At 38.9% G+C, this 27,992-nt stretch overlaps 1 protein-coding gene, 1 long non-coding RNA gene and 1 other non-coding gene across 4 annotated transcripts; 2 read left to right on the top strand and 1 right to left on the bottom strand.

Annotated features, from left to right (window-relative positions):
• The first annotated feature begins 1,192 nt into the window (after positions 1 to 1,192).
• On the top strand, positions 1,193 to 3,116 carry LOC131527350 (uncharacterized). Its single transcript, XR_009267638.1, has 3 exons — positions 1,193 to 2,405; positions 2,501 to 2,610; positions 2,821 to 3,116. It is a non-coding gene; the product is annotated as an uncharacterized LOC131527350 (long non-coding RNA).
• Positions 3,117 to 6,719: 3,603 nt separating this feature from the next.
• Positions 6,720 to 27,110, top strand: LOC131526948 (uncharacterized). Of its 2 annotated transcripts, XR_009267560.1 has the most exons (6): positions 6,720 to 6,860; positions 22,321 to 22,494; positions 23,567 to 23,928; positions 24,097 to 24,216; positions 25,772 to 25,894; positions 26,358 to 27,110. XR_009267560.1 is itself a non-coding variant. In XM_058755688.1 (3 exons), the coding sequence occupies exons 1-2, from the start codon at positions 23,451 to 23,453 to the stop codon at positions 24,171 to 24,173; spliced, it is 555 nt and encodes a 184-aa protein (XP_058611671.1). In that variant the 5' UTR covers positions 23,447 to 23,450; the 3' UTR covers positions 24,174 to 24,216; positions 25,772 to 27,110. The 2 variants fall into 2 exon arrangements, 1 of the variants encoding a protein (XP_058611671.1); XM_058755688.1 differs by lacking the exons at positions 6,720 to 6,860; positions 22,321 to 22,494 and having other exon boundaries at positions 23,447 to 23,928; positions 25,772 to 27,110.
• Positions 8,065 to 8,137, bottom strand: trnat-ugu (transfer RNA threonine (anticodon UGU)). The gene has a single exon. It is a non-coding gene; the product is annotated as a tRNA-Thr (tRNA).
• Positions 27,111 to 27,992: the final 882 nt, after the last annotated feature.

A 27,992-nucleotide genomic window follows, 5' to 3' on the forward strand; every position in this document is an offset into this window, starting at 1 on the left:
CTCTGGCACTGCTCAGGAGCACACAGCCTAAACAAATGCAAATCACCACAGAAAAAGCCAACCGTTTTACATTAATAGTTTTTGAAAAACATCTTACATGCTTAGAATAAAACGGACTAATATGTAAATCTCTTTAAATAAAAAAAAATCGCTCTGTTGTCTGAGAGGCTGCACATATTCATTACTATTCCGTCTCCTTCACTGTACTGATATATGCTAACTGCTAAAGCACTTACAACAATTAACCATGGTTTTACTATAGTAAACGTGTAGCGACCGTGTTTTTGGTATATGTATTACCATTCGTATAACCACAATCTTATTAAATACAATGGATAAACTATGGTTAGAGTAGCAAAACATGGCTAATTTTGTAAAGGGAGAATTCTTTTCTATTATTAATACAGGACAGCTAGATCTCAAACAGTGGATCGTGCTCAGTGTTAAGAGTAAAGCCATTATAGAGGTAACAGAACTTTAAGCTGCTTTGAAACGATGTGTATTGTGGATGCTATGCAAATAAATACTTGACCGAACCAAGCTGAAGATTCCTACTAGCGATGCCGAACAACGATGCGAGCGATTAAGTGAATGAACGAAACTTAATCCGTACAAAAAGTGGCCGGGTATTAACGAGCTGCCGCAAATAACATTTCCATATATGATTTCCTTATTTGTGGTGTGAGGGCTTACAGTTTAATGCAAATCACGGTATCTATAATATATTAAATCTACAGAGATGAAAAGCCACATTTTATTTTAGATGTTTACCATGTTTCAGTTTAATTTTCATCCCAGTTCCTTAGTGAATGTAGACATATTTAATGTTTATGATTCAACTTAGATCTCGTTGGAATGATCAATTGCCATACCCTTTATCATCAATGTCTGCGGGTAAAACCTCAGATTTTTCGGCTTTCTAATGCCGAGTTCACACTGCACGATTTTAGCCCGATTTTTCACTCGCCGACAGGTTTTGATAAATCGCCGACAAATGCCCGACATCGGAGGCAAATCGGAGCTCGTTCACGCGAGTGACAATCGCGCAGTGTGAATTACCAAAGACGCGATCTGAGAGAATCGCCGACACGTCGCCGACGCCTGTGAAATATTTAGCATGCTAAATATCTGGAGCTGTCGGCGATTCACAATCACGCTGTGTGCAATGATTTCTGACTGAAAACTACCCCACATAGCAAGCACACTCGGGCCGATTCTGGCTGAAATGCGGCACTGTCGGCTCAGTCACGACGTCGGTGAGAAGATAATGGGCCAGAACCGCGCCGACTCTACAAAACACTTCTGGCTGACAGACGCTTTTTCTCTCTGGGCCGATCTCGGCTGAAAGCTGTTGTACGTGCGGCAGGTCCGCACTCGGTGTAGTTGTGTGTATCTACCTTCGGCCCGAGCTGGTTTTGTCTCCGGCGGCCGCTGCTAGAATGAAGGAGATCAGCCGCCTGAGAGAGAGATTCGGCGGTTAATCCTGAGGAGATTTCGGCGGACACAGTTCTCAAGAGGAATACTTCAGCTGCAAAAAGGTAAGTTAAGTTATTTAATGATCAATCTAGTGTTGTTTGATATTTAAATGCCACGAAGAGTATAGTTTTTAGATGGTTCTGTTAGGTTTGCGATGATAACAGCGTTAAAAACCGTTCGGTCCCGGATTGAGTGTTGATGAGTAACGTTAGGCCTAACTGTCAGGCGCGGTCTCTTTAGGAAAACAATATGTACTTTTTTTAATATGAAAAACCAATTAGCTGTATCCAGTGCACGATCATGTTAAGTAATTACATTTTAATGAGTTAAATTCTATTTTGTTTGCTAGAGTTCATTCGATTCGTCTTTTTCAACGAGTGATTGCTATTGAATCAAAGGAGTCGGACCGCGCTGGAGGCGCCATAAACATCATACGAGTGACTCTCTGATTCGATTCACTTAACCGTTCAAATGAGTCATTTGTTTGTGACTCAAACTGAGCACGCTGTTGTAGCATTACACCTGCTAAAACAATTCAATACGTGCAATCTGAATTTAATAATAATATTTATTTTGTGGTAACATGCCGTGTGGGAAGCTCTGACAGAGAAAAACACTATAGATACGTAAGAGGGAGCCGTAAAATGTAAGTGCATCATCTTTTGTTCCTGAATGAAGGCCTAATCTGTCTGCTGCACTTGAGCAGGTTCAGTTTTTAGAGTGAATGAAAACTTTTGAAGCATAGATATGCCGTATGATGTGATTAAAAAATCATACTTATTTTACTCTGGTGGGGATTATTATGAGCAAACAAACTTAAAAGTTTAATCTGAACACTATATAACGTTATATGCAATCTGACACTTATTCATTTAATTTTTTTTACAGAAATTCTGAGCTGCTGCATGAACATTCATCAAACATATAAGGTGCGAATTCTGGCTCTGGTCCTAATGATTGTAAAAAGCTGTAATGCTTAAGATTAAATAATTATCTTACAATATATATTTGTACATATTTCAAGGCTGCAATTTGGAAAAAACTTTCAAGCTAATGCTGCTGAAATGGAGGTCAAGGGGACTATGAAGAGGTGGCTCCAGCTGAAGGGTGGACTTCAGGAGGCAGACACACTCTGTGAGTTTAAAAGAACCATCTCTTTAACCTTCCATACACGACACACTATCACATTTCTATAATTCAAATCTCTTAAAGGATCTTTATGCTGCACCAATTAGGGTAAGCAGCAACACTTCCTACAATATCTAATGTACATGTTAATTTTTAAGAAGAATGACATCATTGCTTATATTAGTTGCTTATATACTGTCTCACCCTTATCCCTAGGTTACAGTAATTAGCTGATCCAGTCGGTATCCAGACCAGATGGTGGACCTGCACCCAGGAACGACCACAACACATCCCTGACTGTCAGCGGAGACCATGACAGATCTCTGTGAAGACCTCATTGATGGCCCCAGCACAGATCCTCAGCAAAGACTACGAGAACCAGACAAGCCCTCTGCGCAGACCCTTTTTACCAGCTTCACCTGCTGGCGTGATATTACTTCATGCAGAAGAAGTTGGATGAAATATTCTGAATGATATCAATCCACAATCTGACTTGTGATGCAGCCTGGAATAATCACAAATGGTTGTATTTGTGTTTCACTGCTGAATTACATTTAGCAGTTTCTGGGCCACATTCGGCCCGGGGACCAAGCCGAATCTCAGCCAGATCTGGTTTAAAGTGTCTGGGCCAGACCTGGGCCACATAAAATAATAGAAGTAACTCTACAGTATGCGGGCCAGATCTGGGCCACGTCAATAAATAAGAGTCATTTTACAGGGCGTGGGCCGCATCTGGGCCAGAGGAAATTGTTTGAGTCGGTTTTCAGTGTGTGTGCCAATTTTGGGCCGGGGACCCAGCCAGAACTGGGCCAGAAGTGAAGCAAGGTTGTGGCCCAGAGGTGGGCCAGACAAATTTTGCTATCTGGGACATCACGATGACCTTCAGCCAATGAGAGACAAAGATACAGGGCAGAGGGAAGTTCGGTGAGGAGTTATAGACCATATCAGTATTTTAATATGTACAATTATATCATACAGAAACAAGCACAACGCTTGACCAGCCGCAACATCAGCATAACAGTTACTGCAAAATTATTATTTACCACTCTTTGCAGAACACAATCCCTGTTCCCTGCATCTCCCTCCTGCATAATCTGTTTTTGTTTTTGTAGCTGGAAATCAGCACACAGACCATTTGCGGGCTATATTGTTTTAATACTTCCAGTCTCGCTCGAGAACAACGGTCTGACACACGCAGGTTCTCGCGTTATTTCCTTATCACTTCTCGCGTGTGTTTTGTTGTGAAACGTAGTTTGCGGATCAGACAGAGTTGTCGGCAATTCTTCCTATTGTGAAATCGTGCAATGTGAAAGCCCCTGTCGCCGATCCATCGTGCAATGTGAACACAGCAGCGACTGAATGCTTCCCCAGATAGTCACGCAGTGTGAAAACAACAGCGATCCGACGAGTTTGAAAATCGTGCAGTGTGAACTCGGCATAACGCAGCCACTTCATCATCAGCAATCACACCATCTATCCAATCAGCTCAAGAGAGAACCCCTATAAATAATCAAAGCAGTCTTACCTCCATCAGTTCTAGTCTTTCAGCATCCCTCCACCACCCCGACTCCTCACCTTCAGCCTGTTCCTACCCCAGCATTGGAGAACGCTCTGGGTCCGGGCTAAATGCAGAGCTCAGACCCCTCTCTCCCTACAGGGGGAGTACCCTGGGCTCGGGGGTAAGTACCGAGCTCGGAGCCCTCTCCCTGGACAGCACGCCAAATACGCATAAACCTTTACTCAGTTTATTATATGTAAGTGTGAACTCGTGAAGCAAAATATGCAGAGCGGGGGGAGCGAGGACTGGAATTGGGAACCGCTTGGCTACATCATGTGTCATTCACCGGTGAGAAAACTTTATAGTACAGTTAGTAAAAGTACTACAATACCAGGAAGGATTTCAATTTTCACACCATTACACCTGTTAAAATTACACCCCCCTGACCAGCACAGGTTAACGAGGTCACAGACTCATCAAATTTATTTTATTATCACATCATGTCATGGAGGATGTGTGCTCAAAAGCATTTGATTGTAGCTTCAACCTGACAGCTTAACAAGGGGGGGTACAATTTTCACACCCTTACACCTGTTAAAATTACACCCCCCTGACCAGCACAGGTTAACGAGGTCACAGACTCATCAAATTTATTTTATTATCACATCATGTCATGGAGGATGTGTGCTCAAAAGCATTTGATTGTAGCTTCAACCTGACAGCTTAACAAGGGGGGGTACAATTTTCACACCCTTACACCTGTTAAAATTACACCCCCCTGACCAGCACAGGTTAGCAAGGTCACAGACTCACCAAATTTATTTTGTTACATCCCTCCATTTTACATGGATAGCTCCAATAACATGCATACAATCCTTGTCTAACATCGAATTTAAAAAAATATATATATATATGTATTTTTATTTTTTTTTAAGGCCAAAGGATGGAAATGCACCAGCACCAAATGGTACCAACTGAATCATGCTACTGCAGGTGCTGAAGTAAAACTTTAAAATTTTTCTTTGAAATGTTTAAGCTGCTGCATAAACTTCCCATCGAGTCTGCATATAAATGTCATTGAAAGCATTTTTTTAAATGTTTTTTTTTTTCCAACAAAGCTGATTAAATATAGCATGCAATAGAAAATATTTATTGTTATTATCCGTCCATAAATGGACAGTTTCTTCACATTTAAACATTTAGCTCTTATGCACTGATCAGTACTATATTGTCACTGTTACCTTCTTATTGTACTGTGTTCTTTGTGCATTAAATGTGCTGACACGTATGCTTTGTGTAGTCCTTTCATATTAATGATTATCTTTGTTTAACAGTGTACCTTAATGAATGTATATGGTTGTAATTACAATAAAGTCCACTTGGACAAAATTCCCACTCAGTGTGTAATGTACATGGCAACAAAAATGTGTGCATTGTTATGTAGATGGCATACTATTGTCTCACACACGGTCCCCTTCTGCTCTATAGACTTAAGTAATGTACACAAACCTAAATACAAACTAAAGGAAATGCAAAAGGTTCAGAAAGTAATACAAAATAAGATTCAAAATATAACTGACACTTATATTTCACAAAAGAAAATGTTCACTTTGATACAAATAACACTAAAAAAAAAATCCCGTTAAAAAAAAGTAAAGAACCGGCTGTTTCTATATTTAAAGTAAATTTCAGAGAAAAGTACTCTTCTTCACAAGTGGTATATTTAAAGGGATTTACTGTAAACTACAATACAAATATACTATGCTAATGTGTGAGCTATTGAGTAATGGACTGCTAGTGAAAAGGACATTGTGATTTAATAAATTGCCCCTAACAGTCTTACTACAAAATACCATGTTTTACTACAGTGCATAAATGTACTCTTTGAAATAGTGACTAAAAAATGTAACAGAAGTAAAGCGACTTTAAAGTAGTTTCAAAACATGCCTCTTCTTTATTAAACTTTTAAAAACTTTCTTAGAAAAGAACTGAATTTCAGCTAAGGTGAAGAAGTGGTCATAACAGAAATAAATTCAAAATATTTCCCAAATCCGATTCTGATTTATAGAACATTTCTACAAAATGAAAAAAAAAAAAAAAGGTAAAATAAAGCTCAACATTTATTACATTTATGAGAATAAATGTAGGCTACATTTCAGCTGTATAAATCATTAATCAAATGCTTTAACGTCTTTAACAAATTATTCAAGTCATGCAGGCTGTCTTAAAAATGAACTCTGGACAGAGATCTAGAAGTCTAGATCTCTGTCCAGAACAGAAGTCTATTCTTAACAAGCTCCAGCACTCAGATCTTTTGGGCTTAATTATGTGTTTTTGTCTAGATTAAAGATATCTCTTTATTCTAGCACTGATATAACACATTTTATAATCTGTCCACACTGTAAAAAAAAAAAATACATTTTGAAAAATTGTGGAAACTGATAAATAAACATTGACTCAACAAATTGCTTCCCAAAAATGACCCCAAACAAAAAAATACATTGTACTAATTTTAGCTGAAGGTCTGAAGTTAAAATTAAAAATATATATTCACCGAACATATTAAACTGTGCTCAGCCATCAAGCAGAAGTGAAAAATCTGTGTTTGCCCAACAAGCTTTGCAGCAAAAAACGCGTGTACGCATGCGCCTGACAGAAACCGTTGGCGGATTCAAATTCCTGTGCGCGAGAGAGCGGAGCCGATGCTGAGGAACGACAAACATCATTTCCAGACGGATTTTCCATCATTAAAGTTATGGTGAGTACTGAACCTTGTCTTTATTAAGACATGTTTAAGTTAAACAGAGTGCAGGTCTCAGTAATTTCGACATAAAAACGAAAAACGTGGGTATGACATTAACGTACCCTACATTACATTACATTGCCTACTCTGATAAGTTAAGAAGTATTCGCTAAACGAATTAAACCGAGTTTCCGAATGTTTTGCTTTAGGACACAATACATTTTATATAAATTGCATTGTATTTTGCAGAATAACGGTGAATTCACGCCTGTACTCATGTCATGTTGGCGTTATAATAACCTAGTTTAGCTCATACTGATCTCTCTGTAGAGGTATGCGATAGGCTATCGTCTGCGATAATATCGTAATTGCTGGTTTAACAATGTGGGGTTTGACATTATGATTAACGTTATATCGCAAAAACCAAACAAAACACACCTACAGACTGCACGCATACATTACGTGATGAAGGTTAGACTAGTGCGCGTGCGCAGTAGAGTGTGTTCTTTCACTGCGTTATTCAGTCTGTTAAAAATGCATTTAGAATGATCACAAAATTCAAGATATGTGGACAGAAAATGTATATATTTACATCATTTCAAATGGTTACTCAATATCACACAAAGAGTGATGTTTTTTCTACCACAAAGCAACATGATTACAAATGTGATATTGATTTTATACAATAGTTAAACAAACAAGATGGTAATATTAAGGGATTTACGTTTTAGACACCATATTGCCTGTTTTTGCTCTATTTCGCCAACAAAAATAATTACAATTTGCGTCTCATGTTTGAACAACACGTCGGTGTTTCCTGAATGAATCAGCCGTAAATTATTCGGTTCAGTCTCAGTGACTCGCTTATTAAAGATCACAAAGTCAAAAAATTGATTTGGTGCTCAAGAAACATTTCTTACTATTATCAATGTTGAAAACAGTTGTGCTGCTTAATATTTTGTTTTACATCGTTTATACCGTCTCACCAGATTGGAAAATGATTAGTAATTTCTTTGCTTGGTTGCAACCAATCTTGTGTCTATTTTGCTACATTTGACCTCTTTCAGGATGGTTGAACACCTGTGATGTGTCTTAGCTTTCATTTTTTGTTTACTCACAGTTGAACACTTCATATCAGACTTGCTCCGTTCTGGTCTATTGTAGCACTAGTCATCTATAGCTGTAAACTTTTTTTGATAACTACTCAAAAATGTATGTTAGGCCCCAGCGAGAATTGAACTCGCGACCCCTGGTTTACAAGACCAGTGCTCTAACCACTGAGCTATGGAGCCTCACCTGTTTTAGTGTTGTCCTCATTACCATATGAAAAGTACATATGAAAAACTGCTCAAAGGGTGTGTCCAACATTTGATTGTTTGAAGTTCAGGAGGAATGACAAACATGTGACTCATCTGTCACAAATGAAATCCTTCTGTCTGCATAACTTCATTGTTCATCCAATCCTAGTACATTATAATTGTGCTAAACAGATTATGAACAAAAAAATGACAACAGATGTGGCTTTTTTGCACATCAATGTTTTAATTTTTTCCTATATGCCTATGTTTTTATATACAGGTGCATCTCAATAAATTAGAATGTCGTGGAAAAGTTCATTTATTTCATATAAATTCAGTGCACACAGACTGAAGTAGTTTAAGTCTTTGGTTCTTTTAATTGTGATGATTTTGGCTCACATTTAACAAAAACCCACCAATTCACTATCTCAACAAATTAGAATACTTCATAAGACCAATAAAAAAAAAAACATTTTGTTGGCCTTCTGGAAAGTATGTTCATTTACTGTATATGTACTCAATACTTGGTAGGGGCTCCTTTTGCTTTAATTACTGCCTCAATTCGGCGTGGCATGGAGGTGATCAGTTTGTGGCACTGCTGAGGTGGTATGGAAGCCCAGGTTTCTTTGACAGTGGCCTTCAGCTCATCTGCATTTTTTGGTCTCTTGTTTCTCATTTTCCTCTTGACAATACCCCATAGATTCTCTATGGGGTTCAGGTCTGGTGAGTTTGCTGGCCAGTCAAGCACACCAACACCATGGTCATTTAACCAACTTTTGGTGCTTTTGGCAGTGTGGGCAGGTGCCAAATCCAGCTGGAAAATGAAATCAGCATCTTTAAAAAGCTGGTCAGCAGAAGGAAGCATGAAGTGCTCCAAAATTTCTTGGTAAACGGGTGCAGTGACTTTGGTTTTCAAAAACACAATGGACCAACACCAGCAGATGACATTGCACCCCAAATCATCACAGACTGTGGAAACTTAACACTGGACTTCAAGCAACTTGGGCTATGAGCTTCTCCACCCTTCCTCCAGACTCTAGGACCTTAGTTTCCAAATGAAATACAAAACTTGCTCTCATCTGAAAAGAGGACTTTGGACCACTGGGCAACAGTCCAGTTCTTCTTCTCCTTAGCCCAGATAAGACGCCTCTGAAGTTGTCTGTGGTTCAGGAGTGGCTTAACAAGAGGAATAAGACAACTGTAGCCAAATTCCTTGACACGTCTGTGTGTGGTGGCTCTTGATGCCTTGACCCCAGCCTCAGTCCATTCCTTGTGAAGTTCACCGAAATTCTTGAATTGATTGACAATCCTCATAAGGCTACGGTTCTCTTGGTTGGTTGTGCATCTTTTTCTTCCACACTTTTTCTTTCTACTCAACTTTCTGTTAACATGCTTGGATACAGCACCCTGTGAACACCCAGCTTCTTTGGCAATGAATGTTTGTGGCTTACCCTTCTTGTGAAGGGTGTCAATGACAACTGTCAGATCAGCAGTCTTCCCCATGATTGTGTAGCCTAGTGAACCAAACTGAGAGACCATTTTGACAGCTCAGGAAACCTTTGCAGGCATGTCACCATATTCTAATTTGTTGAGTTAGTGAATTGGTGGGTTTTTGTTAAATGTGAGCCAAAATCATCACAATTAAAAGAACCAAAGACTTAAACTACTTCAGTCTGTGTGCATTAAATTTATTTAATACACGAGTTTCACAATTTGAGTTGAATTACTGAAATAAATTAACTTTTCCACGACATTCTAATTTATTGAGATGCACCTGTATGTGTTTCCATTGCATTGCAAAGATGAATTTTGTTGATACTGATTTCATGTGCTTGTCTTAAATGTCTTATTCTAGTTGACTACTAAAATGTAAGAATTTGACTCAAAAGATGATACACATTTTTTAGAAAAAAATGGCTTAATGAAGGTAAAAAATGCCCATAAAAGGTAAAACTCAATTTAACGTATTGGAAAAGATTAATTTCTATGACTGCTGTGAACTGACCACCACACAGAATGTGCAGAATATCAAAACTTTAGGAGTCCACGGTAGTCCTTAAAATTTCAGCACAAAAACACACTCAGCAAAATATTGTCCGTCTAATTGTTGTTATCGATAAAATCCCAGAACATATTGAGATATAATTTTTGTCAATATCGCACACCCCTATCTCTCGATTACCTAAAGGTACTATTTATTGAACTAAAGTATTTTTTTTTTCACTTTATGATTATTATATTAAATGTATGAGACCCAAGGAAAACGTTTCTGCTGTGACCATTTTTATTTTTGTTCACCACAGTGTAACCCACCATTGCTAGGTCTGAGCTTAAGAGGCACCATTTAGTCAGAAGTGTAGAAAAGGAACCACTATGAATTTCACAGTGAGCATTTAACTCGGAGTTCTTATGGAATATGTTTATTCCATATTAGTGTCAAATACTATTAGCTCTTAGATGTAATTTGTGTGACGTGGCTCTGTAAAAACACACAAGGAATTGACCTATCGGTAAGCCCCGCCCCCCTTAGTTGCTGTTGCTCCCTCAGACAAACAAATGGAGTTGCTCACTGTCTTTCAATGACAGCTACAGTGAAAACCTTGTCCCACGATGTTTTTGCACAATTTTGGACACAGAAGGCCACCAAATGGGAATTAAATATTCCATGGAGGGATTTATAAAATATTTTAAAAATAAATACGGTGGTTAAGGAGGGTTTACAGATCACAATGTAAGCAGGAGAAGTCTCATATTACGGTCGGTCATCACGATCGCGGATGACAACATGCAGGATCAACAGTTCATGTATCACAGGGAACGATTAAATTAATGCACATTTAACCAGTTTAATATGGAGAGGCACTGAAATGTAGACCTTGGTTTATGTGTTTTTGACCTACACTGTACATGACGCGAGAACAGTCCGCTATTTAGGTTTGTACATTAGCATGGACTCACTAACTATAACGTTAGCTAGTTTTAGCCAGAGATACCTTTCTAAAGCACAAGATAACATTAACGTTCTGCTTGAGCAGATGAAAATTGTAACTTAATGAGTGTATGCCAACCAGAAAATGAACGTTTTTGTCTTCATTTGTATTGGGGTGTTTTGTTTGGATTCAGGAAATGTAATAAAATAAATTATATTGCCCATCCTCTCAGGATACCTGGAATCAGTGTTACAAGTACCCCATGCACATCGTTTTTCCATTTTTGAAGCATAAACCCCATAAAACCGATGCAAGCTTCGGATCTTCCAATGTTTCTCTATGGCGCTGAAACCTAAAGATGTCCGAGTACTAATCTGCGTTCGAGGGGAGGGGTTTACCGATAGGTCAATTGGTACATACATGCGCGCACACACACACACACATACATACAGTATATACATACATACAAATCTGACATGAGAACAGAAATATTTAAATAGTAAGACTTAACAGTAAATAATAATGATGTACTTAAATCTGGAGCAGAAGATTTATGTACAGATTTGTGCATTATTTAGTCTATACATACAGCTGTATAAAAAAAATGTATATGAATTTACATAGTACTTGAGAGAGAGGCCATAATTAGAGATGGAGAATGAATTACAGACAAGAATAACAGAACACATGTAGTAATTTCTGTTTTAGCTGTTTAGGCTGGAGATGGCATGAAAAAAAACTGTTTTTATGCCTAGATGTTCTAGTGCACAGAGATCTGTAATGTCTGCCTGAAGGGAGAAGTGCAAACAGGTTGTGTCCAGGGTGAGAGGGGTCTGTGATGAAGTTACCTGCCCGTTTCTTCACTCTGGAGTAGTACAAGTCCTGAAGGCTGGGCAGGTGCACACCAATTATCCTTTCTGCTGTCCTAACAGTCTGTTGCAGTCTTCTTATATCTGCTTTGCTGGCTGACCCAAACCAGACAGTTATAGAGGAGCACAGAACAGATAGAGGTGCAGTCATTTGTGTAGAGGGAAAAGAGCAGAGGGGAGAAAACACAGCCCTGAGGAGCTCCTGTTGATGGTACAGGTGTTGGATGTGAATTTTCCCATCCTCACTAGCTGCTGCCTGTCTGTCAGGAAGCTGGTGATCCACTGACAGATGGAGGTGGGTACAGAGAGCTGGGTCAGTTTATACAAAAGGGTATATGGGATGATGGTGTTGAAAGTGGAGCTGAAGTCCACAAACAGGACCCTTGCATAAGTCTCCTAAGTGTTTATTATTGGAAATTAAGTCATGAAATAGTTATCTGAATTTAAATCAAGATTTACCATGGACTGACGGCTCAACCGTAAAGTACAGTTTTATATAAAACAATTAGTTTTTTTAAAATGCTTGAGGCTATTTATTAGATGTCTACTTATAAGAATTTTAAGTTATATATATATATATATTTTATTAGCTCCTTTTATGGGTGAAAGTTAAAGGGTTAAACTACTTATTGCAAAGAGTGGCAATTATCTGCACCTCATAATTGTAACAGTATGCAATGACTTATTAAATGTAAATTATAAATTTAATTCAAATTATTGCATGGATGCCACATTATTTGGGACAATATAAGTCCTCCCTACCTTAACCCTATCTTTCTTAATTTTCAACTTTTCGATTATTACCTTCATTTTTATTAAAAAAGAAATGCTATAAGATTTGAGATTGAAGGCCGCATTCGAACCCGGGTCAACCACGTCAAAAAAAATATTACAGCACGTGATTAACGTCCACGATACTGCAGCTGTAATTTACTGATCTCTTTTGTAGTGTTGACTATGACTACTCCAGTCGCAGTTGGTGGTAGTGCGAACAGCCTCTGCCAACAAGGCAGGTTATTTACACTTAGTATAAATAGACACCTGGGGGAAAACACACACACACACACGATAGTCAAGCTCTCCCCTACACCCAGGGCTCGAATTGAGGGTGGATGCGGGGGAATGGCATCCCCCTGTTCGAAAAAAAATTACAAAAAGCATCCCCTCTGTAAACCACGATCCCCCCTTACCATCCCCTTTGGATTATTAATTTTTTGTATTACGTAAAACTTATCATGCACATGAAATGTTAAAATTCTCTACTTATGATCATTTACTCACTAAATAACGGTGATTGGCCAATCACAACTCAGTACTGTAACAAGCTGCGCACAAGCGGAAGCAATTTTGTCATTTTTTCACGCAAAATGGTTCAAGTGCAACTTTTGAAGTTATTTTAAAAGAAGAAAATGATTTTTCCTTGATTCGAATTTAAAGACATTCTCCTGACATAATGTTTGTGTGACTGTGAGGGACTGAGAGACGATAGGAGAGCTGAAATTATACAACTCTGAGAAAAGTAAAAAAAAAAAAAAACACGTCTTGAGAGTCCAAAAGCATTCCCTGCGCGATGAAGCCCATTATAATACAATTAGAATGCCATAATTCCAGCAATGAAACAAAATATACCCATGTATGAGTTTTACATTTTTATATTCATTGCACAAGCTTGTACCTTTCTGTATATTAGTTTAGTTTTAATTAGTTAATTAGTTTTATACAACAGTGCAGAAAAACATGGTCTTTCATTCCATGAATGAATCAGTTTTTGAAAGAATCGAGTGAGCCAGTGATTCAACGGTCCATTCAGTTCTGCATACTTTCGTTTCTATTGAATCAGCCGTTGTGAACGAATCGTTTGATATGAATGAATGTTTGAAAGTCATTTATTAAAACAGGGACTTGCTGCCACCTACTGGCGGTTTTATTGTCATATTTATTAATCCATGACAGACCTAAACCAGCCAATGTGGCAGCACAAAAACACATTAAGCAAAATATTGTTTAAATATCAATATTGACCAAAATTCCTCTATTTCAGGCCCCAGAAGGGAAAACAACAACAACAAAAAAAACCCGTATAAAATAAAACTTAAACAATAGTTCATTTAATAAGGCTAATTTTTCATTAAATAGAAACCTTTTTAAAAATGAGACCAATTTTGTAATCATTGTGTAAAATTAGCCACAAGAACCCCATCGCCCGCCCCCACCCCCGACCACACCATCCCCCCTGAAGTTTTTTTTACAATTCGACCACTGCTTACACCCACACTTCCAATCCTTGGAAAGCACAGTTTCCAAGGATTCAACATGTATATAAAAAAATTTTAATAAAAAGTTATAATTGTTTAAAAAAAACAATATGGTACTTTATCATATTTCATCAAATTTTATTTTATTATTCACATAACATTAGTAGGCCTATATAAAATCTATTTGAATTTGGAATGGAACATTAGAAATATTTAAAGCATAAGCCTATCACTTAATATTACAAAACATACACTCCAAATATATATATAAACCCCACAAGATAGTCAACCTCTCCCCTACACTACACTTATTATACAAAGCATAATCACAAGGATTCGACATATAAAAATAATTTTTTTTTAAATATTCGTAATTGTTTAAAAAATTATTTCCAATATGGTACTTTATCATATGTAATCAAAATTTATTTCATTTTATTATTTTTAATTTATTTTAAAATTTATTTTATGTAGATTATTTTTTCTCTGAACGGATGTAGAGTAAGGTATTTCCCGCGCGAATTCATTCTAGCCTACATAACGTTACCAGTTTGCAGATGTTAAAAAAAAAACAGGAGTTGTTTTTGGCTTTTTTTTTCCAATTATGGATCCTGCTATTTACGGGCAAATTGTTGCTTATAAATCTCAGGGGACATATCCAGATGACCTCAGCAAGAATGAAAAAAATTTCCTGAAAAAAAGCGATACAGTATAGTCTTCATTAAGGACAATTCACAGCGCACCAACAAATGCCGACAGACAACAGAATTAACCAGATTACAGCACGTCACTTCTCAGACATTCTAATGCCGATTCTACATGTTCAATTCAAATTGTGCTCCAACACACACCTGCAGACTCCGACAAGGGTAACCCACTGATCCGACAAAACCCAACGAACATGTCCTGTGCCGTTTGATGGGTCGGTGTGAATTGGCCTTTAAAATATAGCCATAATAAAGAACATATAATTTTAGTACTGTAACAAATTTTATTACACCAAAAATGTACATGTAAATAAAGACTTTATGTAGTCCTCATTAGAACACTACCTTCACATTTATTTCCTAACGTTAGACGGTTTTAACCCGCGATGTCACGACTTGGAGCAAAATTACACACACACACACACACGCACACATCTGGTTTGCTATCTTTGTGGGGACTCTCCATAGGCTTAGGCCTAATGCTTTTTCTGCTGTACAGACCGTATATTCTATTGCCCTACACCTAAACCTACCCCTTACAGGAAACTTTCTGCATTTTTAGATTTTCAAAAAACTTCATTCTGTGTGATTTATTAGCCTCAATTTAGGTCCCCACCTTGACACGAGAGTCCCCATGAGTCTGTGTGTATTCAGGTTTAAGTCCCCACCTGAATAGAAAAACAGGTACACACACATACATATATATAATTTTGAAAAATAAAACAACAGATGCATCGTGATACAGGTAAAATATATTGTGAAAAATGCATATTAATTTAAGTGAGTTTCCTCGGCTCACCCGTCTTTCCTAACGTTATAGCTACTTCTCTGTCAGCGGCTCCCTTCAGAAATGTTGATAGCTTAGAGCTTAACGTTACCCTCTGAACTCAGGATATTTATCAATATAAATTATTTGTTTAAAGTTACCATGAGAGAGCAAAGCGCATTTGCACTAGATTGAGTTAACTTTACGTTAATTTAGTACAGAGCAGACGTTTCGGTTAAATAAATTTCCTTCTTTCAATCACCCTGTCACGAATCCGGTCTATGAACTTCCGTTCACTCACCACCAGAGGTCACTCGCTCACCACATTGACTCTCACAGCACACGTCACACTGGACTCAATTTCCCATCATCCATTGCACTGATTGCACACACAGCTGATTGCACTGATCACACACCATACTTAATTATTTAATTTAATTTATTAATTTTTTGTATGTATGTATTATGTCAGGTCCTCCAGCCAGTTCTATCAATCCTTTACAATTAATCCAGAAAGCGCAGCAAGATTAATTTTTAATGAGCCAAAAATAATTGTAATTCTATTCTTTAAAAAAATTAAAATAAAAAATAAAAAAACTTGGCTTTTAGACTTGCACTCTATTCATTTACTGCTTGTTTTCCAAAATAAATAAATTAATTAATTTAAAAAAATAAAACTAACACTAGCTTTTCTAATCTTTTTCTGTTCTATGTTTTCTTTTATTTATTATATAATTTAAAAAGAATATCTTGCTACGTGTACTGCATTAGGCTAAATGGGACTTGTTATAGCACTTACATATTGTTGCTCTTTTGTTGATTTTGATTGCTTCCATTGTCCTCATTTATAAGTAGCTTTGGATAAAAGCACCTGCTAAATGACTAAATATTAGTGGCTCATAATATTTTATAGCACTTGCTATTCAATTCTGTATATTATTATTTTTAAGGAATTATGTAGTTATTTAATTGTATACACTTAATTAGTGTCCTAAACAACTCCTAACCCTAAACATACACGTTGGTAACTCTTTTGAAATATTTAACCTAATTTATTTCAATATATTCTGGTTTAAAGTTCAGTTTTCTTGGAAAGACTTGTTTCTGTGTGAGACTTTAGTTAAATAGCCGCAGTGCTTCACGTCTGATGTGCTGTTTGTTTGCATCTGTTTGTTTGATGTTTGAATCAGGTCTCCTCTGTTGGAATAGATGGTGCTGTCCCAAAAAAATAGGGTCCTATGCAGTCCTAGAACTGCAGCCTCCAGTATTGCAGGAACATTGGGTTGTTTTTGTTCAGACCAATGCAAAACTCAACCCATGTTTTTACCCTGCAAACACGCAGAGCTGTAAATGTGAACTGGTGGATCGATAAGGAGATAATTCATTATAAAAATCTAAACAGTAAAATGTGTTTCAATGTTATTTAATTAATATAATAATTTATTGATAATTGTTTCAATTAATATAATACTTTTGACTCATCCGTTTTCTTAAAAATGGTTTAAAGGCTGAAATGTGAAGTGTATCATTTTATAAAACTTTTTGTTTTTGTGAAAGCTTCTATCTGAACTGTAAATCATGCTTTTTACAGTCATTTTACAGTTTACCATAGATATCGCCCTACCCTGCTCATATGGTATTAATTTTATTTGTGCAGGTCTTAAAAAGTCTTAAATTTGAGCTTAAAAATCCTGCAGCAACCCTGGAGTCCCGTAAATTATCGTTCCATAAGGGAACAACAGTCACTACCGCATTTGTAACCATAGCAACATTCTGTCGTCTTGCGGGAGTGAATAAAAGTTTAGCCGTTCGTTATGTGCCAATTTTTGACTAAAGACTCTTTTTGTCCGTCGATTTTAATTAAACTACGATAGACGTGCAGCGTTGTGCTTATGCTTGGGAGGCTGCTTTAGAGAGCACTGTCTTCACTTTACCGCAGGGCTCATGAGCCCAGCTAGCCTCGTGCTAAGTTAAGAGAAGTGTCTCCAAATCAGCTGGACTGTCTCGGGGGGGAGTCGCCATTGTTCTGGAAGGGCGGGCTGATGTGAGAGCTTGTCGGCTGCACGATTTAGCTCGCCTGGGACATGAATGGCGTGAAGCGACCTCAGATGCTTCTGACTCCAAAGGAGGAGATGGCGGGCGAGTTGCGACATGCGACGGGAGCGTAGACCACCTTGATGGTTGATGTATGCAACGGTCGCAGTGTTGTCCGTATGGTCCAGCACGTGCTTGTCATGTAGCAGCGATTTGAAGCGGCGCAGAGCAAGCCATACTGCTAGGAACTCGAGGCAGTTGATATGCCTGTCCAGAGCCCCGCAGCTGCACACCCATTGCACATGGCTCCCCAGCCCATGGCAGAGGCATCTGTTGATACATCAACATGTCTGGACACTTGCACTAGGGGACCTCCCACCCAAAGAAAAGCAAGATCCGACCACGGGCTGAAGGTACATGTCGCCATGCCCATCTCGGGACCCGGTCGTGAAGCCAACGCTGAAGCGGTCTCCTATGAAGCAATCTGAGCGACATGACAGCGGCTGCGGATGCCATATGCCCCAGGAGCCTCTGAAACTGTTTCAGTGGAACTGCCCTCTTGTGCTGGAAAGTCCAACTCCATACCGAGAAAAAAGATCCTCTGCAGAGGGGAGTTTGCTCTTTTCCCAGTTGACCCGAAGCCCCAACCGGCTGAGGTGGCTGAGCACCATGTCCCTGTGTTCGCACAACTGCGTTCGAAACTAGGTCAGTATGAGCCAGTCATCGAGGTAGTTGAGGATGTGAATGCCTTTTTCCCTTAATGGAACAAGGGCTGCCTCCACGACCTTGGAGGCAACAGGGACAGCCCGAAGGGGAGGACCTTGTACTGATATGCTCGCCCTTCGAACGCAAAGCGGAGAAACGGTCTGTGTCGAGGGAGGATCAAGACATGAAAGTACACGTCCTTCAGGTCGATCATGCGAACCAATCGAAAGGACGAATGCATTGAAAGATGCATTTCTGCGTAAACATCCTGAATGGGAGCTTGTGAAGGGCCCGGTTCAGGACGCGCAGGTCCAAGATTGGTCGTAACCCACCACCTTTCTTGGGTACGATGAAGTAAGGGCTGCAAAACCCTGACCTCATCTCGGCTGGAGGGACCGGCTGTATTGCATCCTTCGCCAGCAAGACCACAATCTCTGTATGCAAGACAGGAGCATCTTTGTTCAGCACAGAGGTGAACCGAATACCCTTGAATTTGGGTGGGCGCCAGGCAAACTGAATCGCATAGCCGAGTCTGATGGTCCTCGTGAGGCAGTGAGACGGTCTGGAGTGTGGAGACTGTGTCTCGTGCACTGCCATCCTTGACCTCTTGGGACATGCCGCCTGCCCTGCCCTCCACCGCTTCACCGAATAGGCCAGCCTGGGAGATCGGGGAGTCCAAGAACCTATGCTTGTCAGCCTCCCTCATATCTGCCAAGGTCAGCCATAGGTGGTACTCCTGGACTACTAATGTGGACATCGTCTGACCCAGGGTTGTGACGCGCTGTGACTTTCGTCGCCCCTAGGGCGAGGTCCGTCGCTGTGCGCAGTTCCCGCAACACACCTGGGTCAGCACCACCCTTGTGTAGCTGCTTTAACGCTTTTGCCTGGTGGACTTGCCAGAGGTCCATGGCGTGCAGGGTGGAAGCGGCCTGTCCAGCAGCACTGTAAGCCTTCGCCATTAGAGCAGACGAGAACTTACAGGCCCTGAATGGAAGGCGTGGATTACCGCACTTTGCGGGCAGAGCTGCATGGCAATAGCGCGCTCGACTGTGGGGATCTCCACATACCCTTGGGCTGCCCCACCGTCGAGGGTGGTGAGGACGGAGGAGGAGCTAGGCCTGTTTCGGGCAGAAAAAGACCTAGTCACCTCCTGATGCACCTCCGGGAAGAATGGAACTGGAGGTGGCTGCCGGCGATTAACAAGGAGGTATCTGGACTGCAACATCTCGATGGTCATGTTCCCGCAATGAGAACATGACTCATCCACGAGTGCTGCCTCAGCGTGCTGATAGCCCAAGCACGAGACACAGCGATCGTGACCATCAGATGCAGCCAGGAAGCCACCACATCCAGAAACGCACGAGCGGGAAGCCATCTTTAAAAAGATGTCTGTCGCTCCTGGAGATCTTTAACATATTTCTCTTTTAGAAAAAACACTCTTTTAGAGAAAGCGCTGAAGCGTCCAGGGGAGGTTGTGGCGCTACTGCAGTTTGATAGGCTGCAGCACGCCATGAGAGAAGCAGCAGCACTGGACAGCACTGACGCGGCGTAACACCAACGCCGAAACTTGCTGTCTGGAAACACTCTCGGAGATTCGCTGAAAAGGCTCGGCTCCGAAGCGAAAAGCTGATGTTCGTCTGCACGTGCTCTCCTTTTATACCCGCGCTGCTGTCATTGGCTTGTTTTGTTAACACTTGAAGGTGATTGGGCTCCCGGGTGAGATCCCATTTACGTCAGTCACTATGACATAACGTCGAATGTGACTGACTGAAAGGGAAGGATGGTTCACCCAAAAATGAAAATTTTGTCCATAATTTACCCACCCTCAAGTTGTTTCAAACCTGTATAAATATTAGATATAATATACGATATTTGGAAGAATGTCAGTAACTGAACAGATCTCAGAGACCATAGTACAAAAAATAGATACCATGGAAGTCAATGGTGTCCGAGATCTGTTTGGTTAGTGACATTCTTCCAAATGTCTTCCTTTGTGTTCAGCAGAACAAAGAAATTTCTACAGGTTTGGAACAACTTGAGGGTAAGTAAATTATGACAGAATTTTCATTTTTGGGTGAACTATCCCTTTAACATTCTGTTATATTTTTCTGCTAAGACCAATTTATCTACATGCAGCTATAAAAAGCATACATTATTTAGTGAATTTAGTAATTGTTACCTTAAAACAAAAACAATCAAACAGGACATTTATATACAATATATTAAAACTCGTCATTTTGTTTACAACATATATTGTCAATTCTCTCTTTTTCCATAGATGGCAAATTGTACTATATTGGGTACAAAAACACCAAAAAGGACTCAATCTTTTGATTAAGTGGAAAGTGGTTATATTTTCATGTCAATTGACAAAAAATGTTTCTTTATCTGTGATTAGTTTACATAAGCTCTTAATAAGACTGTTAATAGTTTAAAAATAAACAAACCACAATTTCTGTGGCCCTAACACTTCAATCTTTGACAAGGTGGCACAGTGTGAGCAGTGCCAAGCCAGTAGTTCCTCCCTGAAATAGGGTACTGACTACAGACCTATTGAGGTATGAATTATTTTATAAATCAGATGTTGCAACCAGAATGGATAAATATAACTGAAACTGAGACCATTGTATATTCACACTAAATGAGAAACAAATCAAAACACATGGCTGATAAACATAACTATGGTAACCAATAAGAACTTAGAAACACAGGAAACCAATGAAACAGGAGGGGGAAAAAAACAGGGAAACATAAAACAAGAAGAAAAACTTTTTTTTACTCTGTTAAACAGCCATTTGAGCTGTTGGGCGTGGACCTCATTGGTAAGCTGTCACTAAGGACGGTAATCAATACATTTGTGTGATCATCGATTACCTCAAAGGTAGTTCTGTGTGAAGATAACGTCCATAGTACAAGGCTTCATTTTTCATATAGTTGTTTTTCTTATTATTTGAATAGTGTTGAGAGTGTTACATATTCTCAAAAATTGTTGTCCCTGTCAATATAATTTCTAAATTACATAATTATGTTGTAAATTCTGTTCTAATGATTATGATTATGATTATGAAAGAAATGTCAATCCATTTCTTTTACAATTCTAATCCTTTTCTTTTACAATTCTAGCTGAACAAACATGTCTGCAAACACCTTAATATCAAGCACTCACTGTGTGCACCTTGTCACCCTCAAACTAACGGCCTTGTGGAGAGGATGAATGCCACAATCCAAAGGTGCCGTTTTATATATACTGACTTTATATGATGAAAAATAATATTGCATTTAAAATTAGAAGCACACAATTCCCTAGAATACATTTGGCAGATGACTAGAGCCAAAGTAATTAAAAGACAATGCATTCTAAGTATAAATTCTATCAATTTATGCATGCCCTGACAGTAATATATATATTGTGCCATGCTACACTGCCTGTGTAACAAGGGGAACAAAGGAGGTAGGCATAAATGACAATCTTAAAAGCAAGGTGTGATAGCTCAATAAAAACAAAAACATAAAAACATTTAAATAAACAAATTTCATTAAAAGAATAACAGAAGTACAGTATTTGTGAAATTATAATGGCTTTGCTCCTCCGCCCTTGAGTAAAACTGTGTCAGTACAGATCTGTTAGAAAAAAGCAGAGCAATACAAATTGTGGATTGATACTCTTGATGATACTGATGGCTGGAAAAGGCTCTCAGTAAATCACATTTGAGAACCAGAGCAAACTGTTGTATAAATATATAGGAGGATATTAAAGAGGCAAATTAAAACTAAATTATCACTCAGGAACACATTACAGTTTTAGCTAAAAGAACACTTGCATAGACAGTTATGTTATAATGTATATGTACAGTATACGTTATGTACATTATATATACTGTATATAATGTTCAAAGTTGTTGTGTCTACAGAACCCTTTGCGAGCTTGTCAAGGACCGACCACAGGACTGGGACAAGCATCTGGATGCTGTCATGTTCGGCCTGCGAACGGAAAAAACAAACAAATGACGACCAAATTCTCACCTTTCTTTTTATTGTTTGGGAGGGAGGCCCGTTATCCGTGTGAGATTCCTGAGGAATACGGGGTAACTGATAATTTAAAGCAAAATAATTATTCATGACAAAAATTATGTAATAGCTAATATATACACTATACTAATAACTAACTTAATACCTCCTTAAAGGGTTGGTTCACCCCATAATGAAAACTCATTATTTACTCACCTCTATATTGTTCCAAACCCATAAGTCATCGGTTCCTGTTCATCAAATTGAGATTTTTTAAGATAAATTCAGAATTTCATTAAAAATAAAAATTGAATGTCTAATAATCCAAAGCTTTCCATCTTTAAAGTTTCCATAAAGTGTCCATAAAGACAAAATAAAATAATCCATGTGACTTTCATGGTTTAATCCCAGTTTTCTGAGGTGGACCAAATGTGCCGTGTGCAGCAATAAAGGGAACAAATATTTATTTTAAATTTCTTTACTTTAGCACAGATGTGGCTCTCTTGTGAATGCACGTTGTATGATTCATGTTGATTCATGTCCATTCATGTTGAAACAAGAGTCAACCTTCTTGCAATTTTCATTTTGAAGTGGACTAACCCTTTAACATTTAGTTAATATCTATGTAAAAAACAATCTTTTTTTTTTAGATCAACGAAAATATGGAAAAAACAGTGTCTGTGGAGGAAGTTACAGAATTGGCACTGCGAATGAGTGAAGTTTTGCGTGAGGCAGAGGTCAATATTAAAGCCTCACAAAAAAAGATTTAAAAAAAACTTCTCTCCATCCATCAACACTTTGAAAGTGGAGGAAAAAGTATGGAGGCAGAATATTAGGAGTCACCAACGTAAAGGTGGTGAACTTAAACCAAATTACCTGGGTCCCTTTATGATTGTTGCACTGGAGGGAAAGAGTGCTGACCTTCAGTACAAAATGGGTCTGAAGGTACAAAAGGTCAACACTGACCATTTGAGGACCTATTGTGAAGACAGCCCAATGGTCCCTCACAAGCTCTAGAACCCCAAAAAGAAAAATGACTTCAGTCTCTCCACTCCGCTGCAAAGCCATGTGTCTGCCTCATGACCTCTCTCCTCCTCCTCTCAGCTGCCAAGCCCTGCCTTTACCTCACACACTGTCTCCACCTCGCAGCATCCCTCCGTCTCCAGTGGGCTCCTCAGCGCTGGCTTCACCTCGCAGCATCCCTCCGTCTCTAGTGGGCTCCCCAGCGCTGTCTCCACCTCGCAGCATCCCTTCGTCTCCAGTGGGCTTCCCAGCGCTGTCTCCACATCGCAGCATCCCTCCGTCTCCAGTGGGCTCCCCAGTGCTGTCTCCACCTCGCAGCATCCCTCCATGTCCAGTGGGCTCCCCATCATTGTCTCCTCCTAACAGCCTCCCTCCATCTCCATTATGCTCCACGGCACTGTCTACAAATCGTGGACATCCTCATTCTCCACTCACCTCTGCAGGAGAGGCTGTCCAGGCATCAGCCACAGACACCGTTATAGAAACATGTATGTATTTACTTTTCCACAAGTGAGGAAAACAGATTAAATTATTAACAAATATATTTCAGTTTCTAAAAAAAATTAAAAATTGGTGAACATACATAGATTGGTTGGACTATTATGCAAAGGAGTATTAAGAAGAAATTACATCCTTTTGTTGTTTCCAATTCACAGGTGTGAGAGAGGCCTGGAAAGGAAAAAAAAGTATATGTACTCCCTTCCAAAATTGGGCCATTCAAGGTGTACTTTGAAGACATTCATCGCACAGCACCAAATATGGAAGTGGAAAGTGAGGTTAGATTTGCTCACATGACATTAATAACAACTTTGTTGTCAAAACAAAATCGTTACTTTCTGAAAATTGTACTGGAACACCATTTCAGTATTCTAAGTAGCACCATTTAAAATAGCTGTATAGTTTAATTTCCTAATTCAGATCTGTACATTTCTAATTAGGGCTGCAACTAACGATTAATTTAATAATCGATTAATCTGTCGATTATTTTTTTTTCGATTAATCGATGAATCGGATTTAAAAAAAAAAAAAGCATTCATTTCCAACCCTTTATTCAAAAACAGAACTAAAATCTTTAGAAAGTGCACAAACATGTTGCTCCTTGAACATCCCTGAGCTGTTATAATAATAATAAAATAAAATAAAAATGGACTAACACAAAAAACATACACATGTATGCTTTACATCTGCCAAATATATAGACTTTTTGGGGGGGGGAGTGCAAAAAATTAAATAATTTAACAACACTGCGTCGTTAGCGTTGGTATTGTATCAGACACCTGCACTTAACATTATATGAAAATCAAGCTCAAATGGAGTTAATAATGTTTTGACCAGAGAATGACGGAGATGGAGTGTTTTGTCTGTCGTTAGAACGGCTGTTATGCAGTGCATAAGTGCATTAAGTGCATTATGCTTTCATCAACTTTTACAGGTTATATAACTTTGATTGTAGCTATATGGGCGCTTAGTTTTTTCTTGTTGTTTAATACACTTGGCCAAAATCTCAAATTAAGCGCTTATGCACATAATGCACAGGATATTTAAAACGTATATAGACAGCAAATAACTAATTCTTCTCCACTCTTCAAACACACAAAAACATTATCCTTTACTGACATAGTGTTTGAGTAAAGAAAACGCTGTACTATTCAAACACCAATTATTTATTCACCCTTGCATTGCGAAAAAGCAGAGATCTCATCTTCTCCAGGCTGTGCGCGGCGCGTCAATCTGAGCGGAGGCGGGGTGAAGTTACGAGGTCTCGCTGAGAGCTCGATGATCCAATGGCGTTACAGTTTTACTGACAAGTTATTTTAATGCTTATCATTGGTTTACTATTTTTAAAACTCTCTGATTTAAAATAATAAAACGAATTATAAGCGACTCAAGTTTGGATAATTTTCACAGCACCTGACTGGGCTAGGGTATGGCAACTGCCATACTCTGCCATACGCAAACGCCGCCCCTGCTCCCACACCTTGGATGACTTGGGTCGCACGGATTTCTCTGCCTCCGCCATGTATCTTTCCTCTACCTCCGCTCGTTTTTTTTTGTTTTTTTACTTTTTGTTTTTATTTATGAGGCGCCAAACTCTGCTAGCATCCGTGCGAGAGAGACCGAGTGTGTTCACTCGCTCCGCTCAACTAAAGTTTTTTTTTTTTTAATAATCAAACGTCTCCGCGTCGCGCGACACAACGAATCGATTATGAAATTCGTTGCCAACGCTTTTAGTAATCGATTTTTATCGATTTAATCGATTCGTTGTTGCAGCCCTATTTCTAATCATTATATAATCACGAAAATTACTTTTGCTTCTTTTGTTTCTATCAGGTCATGAATGCCTATATGCCTCTCTTAGTAAAATCTTTTAATAAGGAGTCAAAGGGCAGAGCAATAGCCATTGACACTTTCGAAATGTGCAGCATATGGCAACAGAAGCAGGCAAAAGTAAAGGTGAGCATTTGATCCTTATTACAGTAGCAGTAGCTTGTTAATTCATGTTAATACATTGCAGAAGCTTTACTGTTTTTTGAGCCTGGTAGCTGTGTCGTCCGAAGCTCAGACAAGTGCTCAGACAGGTGCTCTTTAGGCAAATTTCTCCCAGGAAAGAAGGCCAGACAAAGAGTTGTCTGGCATTTGTAGTATACAATCAAAAAAGCTTTTAGTAAATTAGAAAGAGAAACAAGACAGTTAGTCAAACATTGATTCTTTACAAAAGCATGCATCCAATATGCTAAATGCGGACAGAATGGTTGTCATGCATGCATATTAGTGGTAGTAGTAATAGTACTTTAACAATATCTTCTAACATGCAATAGAAATGTATTTTTGGCTAAAGGCATTTTGTATTATAAAACATGTTCTGTCACAAGACCTGTCATTAAATTACATTAAACTTGTGTGAGTGTTTTTGTAGCTGGATCCTCAGGACTACAAGTACATCCTTGGGATCATAAATGCCTGCAACCATTGGACCCTGATGGTAATATATTTTTCTCATAACTGCATTCAACTATTTATGCTGTTAGATTTTAAAAACATTTGTGTTGTTCCACAATCCAAAAATGCATGTCGTTTAAGCCAGTGTGCCACATTGGGGTTACGGGGGTCTATGGAAAAGTCTAAAGATAATCTGTAAAAATTAAATGTTAAATAAATAAATGCATACACACATACATAATTAGATAAATACATAAAAGGTAAATAAAGAAATTATATTAAAATCGATCAATCAGTAAATATAAAACAAATAAATTAGATTAAAATAAATGTGAAAAAATGTAATGTAAAACTGTAAAAAAAATTTTTTAAATAATATAATTAATAAAATACATAAAAGGAGCATGGAAAAGTGTAGTGAAGGCCATATAATTTAAAAATAAATATTAAAATGTGCAAATAAATTACATATTTTACATGTAACATTTTTACATAAATAAAATAAATAAAAAGTGGTTAAATGACAAATTAAAAAAATTTAACTGTCATGGATTCAGTCTCATTGTACGCTAGGATGCTCTAAGAAAAGGATCAGATAAAATATTGTCACATACATCAGTATTCCCTCAGACTGTTCTCTGTTGTCACATACCTTGAGTTTACCTGCTGTGTTAAGAGATCCTGTGAATAAAGTCAACATTGTTGTTACGTCTGTGTCCACTTCCTGTGGTGCAAACAGTAATTAAATGAATAAATAAGATTGAAACAATAAATGTGGGGAAACCTTGGGGAAAGATTTAGAGATAAAGATTAACAATAAAGTGGTGGTTGGATGTTTTTTTTTTCTAGGCTTGATTGAAGGCTTGAAGGGGTGCAGTCTAGCATGTGTTAATGCTTAGTTCCCTATCTGTCGGTCACTACGAGTTATGTCGTGATGACATAGGGGATTTACTTGGGAACCCCAATCATCTCTGACTAAAGAGAAAACGCCAATGAATATTGGCTAGTGGATTTTGCATACCTGCGCCACTCCCCGTGCCCACGGGTATAAATAGGTGGCAGGTGCATCCACTCATTAGATTTTTGCTTCGGAGCCGAGTGGATGAACGTGTTGATCTCCACAAAGAGCCATTCATCAAGCTGTTCTGGTTGATGTTGCGGTGCGAACAGCGGTGTCCCTGTCTGCAGCGATTCCCCTGGGCACTTCAACTAAAAGAGCAGATTTCCTAAAAGAGCAAATCACAGTCGGTTCGCGTCTTTTTAAAGACGCCGTTCCGGCCGTGTCCTCTTGGTTGCGATCGTTTCTTATCCTCCGTCCATGGCCACGATCGTTGTATTCAGTGTCTGGGCATCCAGCGTGCTGAAGCTGCGTTCGTGGATGGTTTATGCGTTCGTTCTGAGCATGTAACCATGGCAGCTCTGCGATCGCGCCTCTCTCTCATCACGAGGATGGGAGGGGCTCCCTCTGTCACTACCTGCGCTGGCTTCTCTGCCACGAGCAGAGAACCATCGGCTAGTGCTCTGAACGATCTGAGGGTTACAGTGAGAGCATTTCCGCCGGGCCAGTCCCCACGGACCTCTCACTCTTCCCGCAGCAGCTGTTCTGTGCGGT

Source organism: Onychostoma macrolepis, chromosome 20 (genome assembly GCF_012432095.1).
Source record: "Onychostoma macrolepis isolate SWU-2019 chromosome 20, ASM1243209v1, whole genome shotgun sequence".
Taxonomy (NCBI): domain Eukaryota; kingdom Metazoa; phylum Chordata; class Actinopteri; order Cypriniformes; family Cyprinidae; genus Onychostoma; species Onychostoma macrolepis.